This window comes from Oncorhynchus mykiss, chromosome 12 (genome assembly GCF_013265735.2).
Source record: "Oncorhynchus mykiss isolate Arlee chromosome 12, USDA_OmykA_1.1, whole genome shotgun sequence".
In the NCBI taxonomy this organism is placed as follows: domain Eukaryota; kingdom Metazoa; phylum Chordata; class Actinopteri; order Salmoniformes; family Salmonidae; genus Oncorhynchus; species Oncorhynchus mykiss.
In genome coordinates, this window is record NC_048576.1 from 97,899,578 (window position 1) to 97,909,577 (window position 10,000).

At 49.5% G+C, this 10,000-nt stretch overlaps 1 protein-coding gene across 3 annotated transcripts in view; it reads left to right on the top strand.

Annotated features, from left to right (window-relative positions):
• The window catches only part of LOC118937810 (tRNA-dihydrouridine(16/17) synthase [NAD(P)(+)]-like), a 21,109-nt gene that overhangs the window by 5,204 nt on the left and 5,905 nt on the right, over positions 1-10,000 (top strand). For 2 of the 3 annotated variants that reach the window (XM_036939421.1, XM_036939420.1), the window contains exons 5-11: positions 211-323; positions 1,068-1,150; positions 3,416-3,519; positions 4,709-4,856; positions 4,961-5,057; positions 9,203-9,291; positions 9,692-9,858. In XM_036939421.1, the coding sequence (XP_036795316.1) occupies positions 211-323; positions 1,068-1,150; positions 3,416-3,519; positions 4,709-4,856; positions 4,961-5,057; positions 9,203-9,291; positions 9,692-9,858 (801 nt within the window). The remainder of the gene's footprint in view (positions 1-210; positions 324-1,067; positions 1,151-3,415; positions 3,520-4,708; positions 4,857-4,960; positions 5,058-9,202; positions 9,292-9,691; positions 9,859-10,000) is intronic. The other variant, XM_036939422.1, reaches the window with a different exon arrangement.

A 10,000-nucleotide genomic window follows, 5' to 3' on the forward strand; every position in this document is an offset into this window, starting at 1 on the left:
CAGTCTTTTCTCTCTGTTTCTCCTTAGTGAAGCTAGCCAGTCTTTTCTCTCTGTTCCTCCTTAGTGAAGCTAGCCAGTCTTTTCTCTCTGTTTCTCCTTAGTGAAGCTAGCCAGTCTTTTCTCTGTTTCTCCTTAGTGAAGCTAGCCAGTCTGTTCTCTCTGTTTCTCCTTAGTGAAGCTAGCCAGTCTTTTCTCTCTGTTTCTCCTTAGTGAAGCTAGCCAATGAGAAGATCTCTGTTCCCATCACCTGTAAGATCCGTGTGTTTAACAAGATGGAGGAGACCGTTCAGTACGCTCAGATGCTGGAGAAGGCTGGCTGCCAGGTGGGAAACATCACACACACAAGTGTTTTATTTTGATCTTCTATGAAACATTACCTAAAATGAGCCAGATTATATTTAGAGGTTCTATGCACCTGGGATGGGAACACCATGGAGTTGTCAACTGTGATGGAGAGATCTTGGAGCAGGCAGGCCTTTCACAGGAAGGAAGAGCAGCTCCGTCTTGTCGAGGTTGAGCTTGAGGTGGTGGAGGTAGTTTGTGTAGTGTAGTATGTCTCTGCTGTGTAGTTGGAGGTAGTTTGTCTATCTGGGTGATGTTTTCTCTCTCTCCTGAATGATCTGAATGTAGGAATACAGGGACAAAATTGAGGCTATGATTAACAAGTTGGAGCTCTTCTCTGTCTGCATTAACAAGGACAACACACAGGTCTTTCCATCATTGTATGATTTTTTTGTGTGCTAAATGAACTCAAGCTTATGGACAATGTCAAATGTGATTTAGCGAAGCACCTGAGTGAGTTGGGGGGTGCAATGACGCAGGTTCTTTCCCGAAACGAATGACACAAACAACTGGATTCGTTATCCCTTTCATGTCCTGTCTCCAGTCCACTTACCGATATCTGAACAAGAGAGCCTCATCAAAAACTTTCCTCGTAGTACTGCAGTGTCACCTATGCTGTCTCCATAGCAACACACAGACAGACTCATTTAATTTTATTTGTAATTTAATTTTTATTTAATCGGGTAGGAAGTCTTTTCATTCAGACCTCTCCATCTCTGTCTCAGCTGCTGACCGTTCACGGCCGGACCAAGGACCAGAAAGGACCCGCGACAGGCATCGCTAGCTGGGAACACATCAAGGCTGTACGGTAAGCACACTGCAGTTCCCTCACAGTTCAATTAAGAAAGGACCCGCGACAGGCATCGCTAGCTGGGAACACATCAAGGCTGTACGGTAAGCACACTGCAGTTCCCTCACAGTTCAATTAAGAAAGGACCCGCGACAGGCATCGCTAGCTGGGAACACATCAAGGCTGTACGGTAAGCACACTGCAGTTCCCTCACAGTTCAATTAAGAAAGGACCCGCGACAGGCATCGCTAGCTGGGAACACATCAAGGCTGTACGGTAAGCACACTGCAGTTCCCTCACAGTTCAATTAAGAAAGGACCCGCGACAGGCATCGCTAGCTGGGAACACATCAAGGCTGTACGGTAAGCACACTGCAGTTCCCTCACAGTTCAATTAAGACTACAGAGAAGAACCAATATTATGTTTGTCAGGTGGAAACAGTTTGTGTAGTCTAGTAGGTCTCTGCTGTGTAGTTGGAGGTAGTTTGTGTAGTCTAGTAGGTCTCTGCTGTGTAGTTGGAGGTAGTTTGTGTAGTCTCGTAGGTCTCTGCTGTGTAGTTGGAGACCGTTTGTGTAGTCTAGTAGGTCTGCTGTGTAGTTGGAGACCGTTTGTGTAGTCTAGTAGGTCTCTGCTGTGTAGTTGGAGGTAGTTTGTGTAGTCTCGTAGGTCTCTGCTGTGTAGTTGGAAACAGTTTGTAGTCTAGTAGGTCTCTGCTGTGTAGTTGGAGGTAGTTTGTGTAGTCTAGTAGGTCTCTGCTGTGTAGTTGGAGGTAGTTTAGTCTAGTAGGTCTCTGCTGTGTAGTTGGAAACAGTTTGTAGTCTCGTAGGTCTCTGCTGTGTAGTTGGAGACAGTTTGTAGTCTCGTAGGTCTGTGCTGTGTAGTTGGAAACAGTTTGTAGTCTAGTAGGTCTCTGCTGTGTAGTTGGAAACAGTTTGTAGTCTCGTAGGTCTGTGCTGTGTAGTTGGAAACAGTTTGTAGTCTAGTAGGTCTCTGCTGTGTAGTTGGAGGTAGTTTGTGTAGTCTAGTAGGTCTCTGCTGTGTAGTTGGAGGTAGTTTAGTCTAGTAGGTCTCTGCTGTGTAGTTGGAAACAGTTTGTAGTCTCGTAGGTCTCTGCTGTGTAGTTGGAGACAGTTTGTAGTCTCGTAGGTCTCTGCTGTGTAGTTTGTGTAGTCTAGTAGGTCTCTGCTGTGTAGTTGGAGACAGTTTGTGTAGTCTAGTAGGTCTCTGCTGTGTAGTTGGAGACAGTTTGTAGTCTTGTAGGTCTCTGCTGTGTAGTTGGAGACAGTTTGTGTAGTCAAGTAGGTCTCTGCTGTGTAGTTGGAGGTAGTTTGTGTAGTCTAGTAGGTCTCTGCTGTGTAGTTGGAGGAGGTTTGTGTAGTCTAGTAGGTCTCTGCTGTGTAGTTGGAGACAGTTTGTGTAGTCTAGTAGGTCTCTGCTGTGTAGTTGGAGGAGGTTTGTGTAGTCTAGTAGGTCTCTGCTGTGTAGTTGGAGACAGTTTGTGTAGTCTAGTAGGTCTCTGCTGTGTAGTTGGAGACAGTTTGTGTAGTCTAGTAGGTCTCTGCTGTGTAGTTGGAGGAGGTTTGTGTAGTCTAGTAGGTCTCTGCTGTGTAGTTGGAGACAGTTTGTGTAGTCTAGTAGGTCTCTGCTGTGTAGTTGGAGGAGGTTTGTGTAGTCTAGTAGGTCTCTGCTGTGTAGTTGGAGACAGTTTGTGTAGTCTAGTAGGTCTCTGCTGTGTAGTTGGAGACAGTTTGTGTAGTCTAGTAGGTCTCTGCTGTGTAGTTGGAGACAGTTTGTGTAGTCTAGTAGGTCTCTGCTGTGTAGTTGGAGGTAGTTTGTGTAGTCTAGTAGGTCTCTGCTGTGTAGTTGGAGACCGTTTGTGTAGTCTAGTAGGTCTCTGATGTGTAGTTGGAGACAGTTTGTGTAGTCTAGTAGGTCTCTGCTGTGTAGTTGGAGGTAGTTTGTGTAGTCTCGTAGGTCTCTGCTGTGTAGTTGGAGACCGTTTGTGTAGTCTAGTAGGTCTCTGATGTGTAGTTGGAGACCGTTTGTGTAGTCTAGTAGGTCTCTGCTGTGTAGTTGGAGACAGTTTGTGTAGTCTAGTAGGTCTCTGCTGTGTAGTTGGAGGTAGTTTGTGTAGTCTAGTAGGTCTCCAATAAGTTTCTTCACAGGAAAACATTCTATTATATTCTACTGTACAGTACCCTGTTATATTGTCACATAGCTGATACTGGGTTTATTAAACAGTCGCTCTCTCTCTCTCTATCTCTCTCTGTGTTGTTGCTATAGGAACGCTGTTAACATCCCTGTGTTCGCTAACGGTAACATCCAACACCTGAGTGATGTGGAGCAGTGTATGGAGGAGACTGGAGTACAGGGGGTGATGAGTGCAGGTACACACCTCCGCCTCACCTTGAGTAATTAGTCTCCCAAGAGTCATAACACCTACTAATTTGTGTTTATCACTTTCTCTCTCTCTCTCTCTCTCTCTCTCTCTCTCTCTCTCTCTCTCTCTCTCTCTCTCTCTCTCATGTGTCTGTGTGTGTATGGTTATCTCTCTGTGTGTGTGTGTGTGGTTCTGTGTGTGTGTGGTTCTTTCTGTGTGTGTGTGTGTGGTTCTGTGTGTGTGTGTGGTTCTTTCTGTGTGTGTGTGTGTGTGGTTCTGTGTGTGTGTGGTTCTTTCTGTGTGTGGTTCTGTGTGTTTCTCTGTGTGTTTCTCTCTCTCTCTGTGTGTTTCTCTCTCTCTCTGTGTGTGTTTCTCTCTTTCTCTGTGTGTGTTTCTCTCTTTCTCTGTGTTTCTCTCTTTCTGTGTTTCTCTCTTTCTCTCTGTTTCTCTCTCTCTCTGTGTGTTTCTCTCTCTCTCTCTCTGTGTGTGTTTCTCTCTCTCTCTCTCTGTGTTTTTCTCTCTCTGTTTATCTCTTTCTCTGTGTGTGCTTCTCTCTTTCTCTGTGTGTGTGTGTGTGTGTTTGTGTGTGGTTCTCTCTGTGTTTCTCTCTCTCTCTCTCTGTGTGTTTCTCTCTCTTTCTGTGTGTTTCTCTCTCTCTCTGTGTGTTTCTCTTTCTCTCTCTCTGTGTATGTTTCTCTCTCTCTGTGTGTATGTTTCTCTCTCTCTGTGTGTTTCTCTCTCTCTGTGTGTTTCTCTCTCTCTGTGTGTTTCTCTCTCTCTGTGTGTGTGTTTCTCTCTCTCTGTGTGTGTGTTTCTCTCTCTGTGTGTTTCTCTCTCTCTGTGTGTATGTTTCTCTCTCTGTGTGTTTCTCTCTCTCTGTGTGTTTCTCTCTCTCTCTGTGTGTTTCTCTCTCTGTGTGTTTCTCTCCCTGTTGTGTTTCTCTCTCTGTGTGTGTGTGTTTCTCTCTCTCTCTCTGTGTTTCTCTCTTTCTCTTTGTGTTATTCTCTTTCTCTCTGTGTGTTTCTCTCTCTCTGTGTGTTTCTCTCTCTCTGTGTGTTTCTCTCTCTCTGTGTGTTTCTCTCTCTCTGTGTGTGTGTTTCTCTCTCTCTCTGTGTGTTTCTCTCCCTGTTGTGTTTCTCTCTCTCTGTGTGTTTCTCTCTCTCTCTGTGTTTCTCTTTCTCTGTGTGTGTTTCCAGAGGGGAACCTCCATAACCCAGCTCTGTTTGAGGGTCACAGCCCTCCTGTATGGGAGATGGCTGAGGAGTATCTAGAGGTGGTCAGTCAGTACCCTCCCTGTACCCTGTCCTATGTCAGAGCACATCTCTTCAAGCTCTGGCACCACACGTATGTAACACACACACACCCAGAGGGACACACACACACACACACTCATTACTTCACTATCACCACAATCTGTGTGTGTGTTTTATTTGTTAGTGTTTCTCCAGGCTGCAGATCCACAAGGACCTGAGAGAGGAGCTGGCCAAGGTGAAGAACCTGCAGGGGCTGACAGAGGTCAGCAGACAACTCAGACTACGCTGCCAGGTACCTAGGGTTAGCTACGCTGTCAGGTACCTAGGGTTAGCTACGCTGTCAGGTACCTAGGGTTAGCTACGCTGTCAGGTACCTAGGGTTAGCTACGCTGTCAGGTACCTAGGGTTAGCTACGCTGCCAGGTACCTAGGGTTAGCTACGCTGTCAGGTACCTAGGGTTAGCTACGCTGTCAGGTACCTAGGGTTAGCTACGCTGTCAGGTACCTAGGGTTAGCTACGCTGTCAGGTACCTAGGGTTAGCTACGCTGTCAGGTACCTAGGGTTAGCTACGCTGTCAGGTACCTAGGGTTAGCTACGCTGTCAGGTACCTAGGGTTAGCTACGCTGTCAGGTACCTAGGGTTAGCTACGCTGTCAGGTACCTAGGGTTAGCTACGCTGTCAGGTACCTAGGGTTAGCTACGCTGTCAGGTACCTAGGGTTAGCTACGCTGTCAGGTACCTAGGGTTAGCTACGCTGTCAGGTACCTAGGGTTAGCTACGCTGTCAGGTACCTAGGGTTAGCTACGCTGTCAGGTACCTAGGGTTAGCTACGCTGTCAGGTACCTAGGGTTAGCTACGCTGTCAGGTACCTAGGGTTAGCTACGCTGTCAGGTACCTAGGGTTAGCTACGCTGTCAGGTACCTAGGGTTAGCTACGCTGTCAGGTACCTAGGGTTAGCTACGCTGTCAGGTACCAAGGGTTAGCTACGCTGTCAGGTACCAAGGGTTAGGGTTAGCTACGCTGTCAGGTACCTAGGGTTAGGGTTAGCTACGCTGTCAGGTACCTAGGGTTAGGGTTAGCTACGCTGTCAGGTACCTAGGGTTAGGGTTAGCTACGCTGTCAGGTACCTAGGGTTAGCTACGCTGTCAGGTACCTAGGGTTAGCTACGCTGTCAGGTACCTAGGGTTAGCTACGCTGTCAGGTACCTAGGGTTAGCTACGCTGTCAGGTACCTAGGGTTAGCTACGCTGTCAGGTACCTAGGGTTAGCTACGCTGTCAGGTACCTAGGGTTAGCTACGCTGTCAGGTACCTAGGGTTAGCTACGCTGTCAGGTACCTAGGGTTAGCTACGCTGTCAGGTACCTAGGGTTAGCTACGCTGTCAGGTACCTAGGGTTAGCTACGCTGTCAGGTACCTAGGGTTAGCTACGCTGTCAGGTACCTAGGGTTAGCTACGCTGCCAGGTACCTAGGGTTAGCTACGCTGCCAGGTACCTAGGGTTAGCTACGCTGTCAGGTACCTAGGGTTAGCTACGCTGTCAGGTACCTAGGGTTAGCTACGCTGTCAGGTACCTAGGGTTAGCTACGCTGTCAGGTACCTAGGGTTAGCTACGCTGTCAGGTACCTAGGGTTAGCTACGCTGTCAGGTACCTAGGGTTAGCTACGCTGTCAGGTACCTAGGGTTAGCTACGCTGTCAGGTACCTAGGGTTAGCTACGCTGTCAGGTACCTAGGGTTAGCTACGCTGTCAGGTACCTAGGGTTAGCTACGCTGTCAGGTACTTAGGGTTAGCTACGCTGTCAGGTACCTAGGGTTAGCTACGCTGCCAGGTACCTAGGGTTAGCTACGCTGCCAGGTACCTAGGGTTAGCTACGCTGTCAGGTACCTAGGGTTAGCTACGCTGTCAGGTACCTAGGGTTAGCTACGCTGTCAGGTACCAAGGGTTAGGGTTAGCTACGCTGTCAGGTACCTAGGGTTAGGGTTAGCTACGCTGTCAGGTACCTAGGGTTAGGGTTAGCTACGCTGTCAGGTACCTAGGGTTAGGGTTAGCTACGCTGTCAGGTACCTAGGGTTAGGGTTAGCTACGCTGTCAGGTACCTAGGGTTAGGGTTAGCTACGCTGTCAGGTACCTAGGGTTAGCTACGCTGTCAGGTACCTAGGGTTAGCTACGCTGTCAGGTACCTAGGGTTAGCTACGCTGTCAGGTACCTAGGGTTAGCTACGCTGTCAGGTACCTAGGGTTAGCTACGCTGTCAGGTACCTAGGGTTAGCTACGCTGTCAGGTACCTAGGGTTAGCTACGCTGTCAGGTACCTAGGGTTAGCTACGCTGTCAGGTACCTAGGGTTAGCTACGCTGTCAGGTACCTAGGGTTAGCTACGCTGCCAGGTACCTAGGGTTAGCTACGCTGTCAGGTACCTAGGGTTAGCTACGCTGTCAGGTACCTAGGGTTAGCTACGCTGTCAGGTACCTAGGGTTAGCTACGCTGTCAGGTACCTAGGGTTAGCTACGCTGTCAGGTACCTAGGGTTAGCTACGCTGTCAGGTACCTAGGGTTAGCTACGCTGTCAGGTACCTAGGGTTAGCTACGCTGTCAGGTACCTAGGGTTAGCTACGCTGTCAGGTACCTAGGGTTAGCTACGCTGTCAGGTACCTAGGGTTAGCTACGCTGTCAGGTACCTAGGGTTAGCTACGCTGTCAGGTACCTAGGGTTAGCTACGCTGTCAGGTACCTAGGGTTAGCTACGCTGTCAGGTACCAAGGGTTAGCTACGCTGTCAGGTACCAAGGGTTAGGGTTAGCTACGCTGTCAGGTACCTAGGGTTAGGGTTAGCTACGCTGTCAGGTACCTAGGGTTAGGGTTAGCTACGCTGTCAGGTACCTAGGGTTAGGGTTAGCTACGCTGTCAGGTACCTAGGGTTAGGGTTAGCTACGCTGTCAGGTACCTAGGGTTAGCTACGCTGTCAGGTACCTAGGGTTAGCTACGCTGTCAGGTACCTAGGGTTAGCTACGCTGTCAGGTACCTAGGGTTAGCTACGCTGTCAGGTACCTAGGGTTAGCTACGCTGTCAGGTACCTAGGGTTAGCTACGCTGTCAGGTACCTAGGGTTAGCTACGCTGTCAGGTACCTAGGGTTAGCTACGCTGTCAGGTACCTAGGGTTAGCTACGCTGCCAGGTACCTAGGGTTAGCTACGCTGCCAGGTACCTAGGGTTAGCTACGCTGTCAGGTACCTAGGGTTAGCTACGCTGTCAGGTACCTAGGGTTAGCTACGCTGTCAGGTACCTAGGGTTAGCTACGCTGTCAGGTACCTAGGGTTAGCTACGCTGTCAGGTACCTAGGGTTAGCTACGCTGTCAGGTACCTAGGGTTAGCTACGCTGTCAGGTACCTAGGGTTAGCTACGCTGTCAGGTACCTAGGGTTAGCTACGCTGTCAGGTACCTAGGGTTAGCTACGCTGTCAGGTACCTAGGGTTAGCTACGCTGTCAGGTACCTAGGGTTAGCTACGCTGTCAGGTACCTAGGGTTAGCTACGCTGTCAGGTACCTAGGGTTAGCTACGCTGTCAGGTACCTAGGGTTAGCTACGCTGTCAGGTACCTAGGGTTAGCTACGCTGTCAGGTACCTAGGGTTAGCTACGCTGTCAGGTACCTAGGGTTAGCTACGCTGTCAGGTACCTAGGGTTAGGGTTAGCTACGCTGCCAGGTACCTAGGGTTAGGGTTAGCTACGCTGCCAGGTACCTAGGGTTAGGGTTAGCTACGCTGTCAGGTACCTAGGGTTAGGGTTAGCTACGCTGTCAGGTACCTAGGGTTAGGGTTAGCTATGCTGCCAGGTACCTAGGGATCATTCTGTTTTTCACCTTTCCATCCCTCCTCCCCAAAATGTTTTACTCCTTTTTAGTTTCTCTTCCTCATCAATTGCTCCTCCTCTTTTTCCCATCTTCTCCCTCCTCCCCATCTTCTCCCTCCTCCCCATCTTCTCCCTCCTCCCCATCTTCTCCCCCCTCCCCCTCTTCTCCCCCCTCTCCTTCTTCTCCCCCCTCCCCTTCTTCTCCCCCCCTCCCCCTCTTCTCCCCCCTCCCCCTCTTCTTCCCCCTCCCCTTCTTCTCCCCCCTCCCCTTCTTCTCCCCCCTCCCCCTCTTCTCCCCCCTCCCCCTCTTCTCCCCCCTCCCCCTCTTCTCCCTCCTCCCCTTCTTCACCCTTCTCCCCTCTTCTCCCTCCTCCCCTTCTTCACCCTTCTCCCCTCTTCTCCCTTCTCCCCTTCTTCACCCTTCTCCTCTCTTCTCCCTCCTCCCCTTCTTCACCCTTCTCCTCTCTTCTCCCTCCTCCCCTTTTTCCCCCTCTCCCTCTTCTCCCCCCTCTCCCTCTTCTCCCCCCTCCCCCTCTTCTCTCTCCTCCCAACACAGCTAGATGATGACACTGGTTCTTTTCTCATTTCTTTAACCTCTGCAGGAGGAGATAACCAATGGAGGAGAGGAGGCGGGGCAGGTGGTTGGGCTGCCATTCCCTCATTGGATCTGCCAGCCGTACGTCAGACCAGTGTGAGTGACAATTTCCTGTTGAGAATCCTAACTTGAGATCTGTGTGTATCAGGTAGTTGTTGTGGAAATATTAGGTATTACTGCACTGCAGTCGGAACTAGAACTACAAGCATTTCACTACACTCGCATTAACATCTGCTGACCGTGTGTATGTGACCAATACCATCTGCTGACCGTGTGTATGTGACCAATAACATCTGCTAACCATGTGTATGTGACCAATAACATCTGCTAACCATGTGTATTTGACCAATAACATCTGCTGACCGTGTGTATGTGACCAATAACACCTGCTGACCATGTGTACGTGACCAATAACAATTAGAAGATCAAAGTCGTCAAGTCCACACACACAGAAACCGTAACGCGTTGCCGTGACGATGAACATTGTTCCTGCCAGGCCGAAGGCTCCGGTTGCTAACAGCAACGGTACGGAGGTGAAGGCAGTGTGTCACAAGAGGGCGTTGTCACAGGAGGACTCGGACGGGGCGAGCGATGCCCTCTCCAAAAACAAACAGAAGAAGAAAGCCAGAAACCCCCACAAGAACTTCTGTCCCGAGCAGAAACGTGAGTTATTTTTCCTCGTAGTACTGCAGTTACCTAGACTCTCTATCCAGTCTAATTAAGCAATGAGGCTTTTAGCCGTGGGATATTGGCCATATACCACACACCCCCAACGTGCCTTATTGCTGTTATAAACTGGTTATCA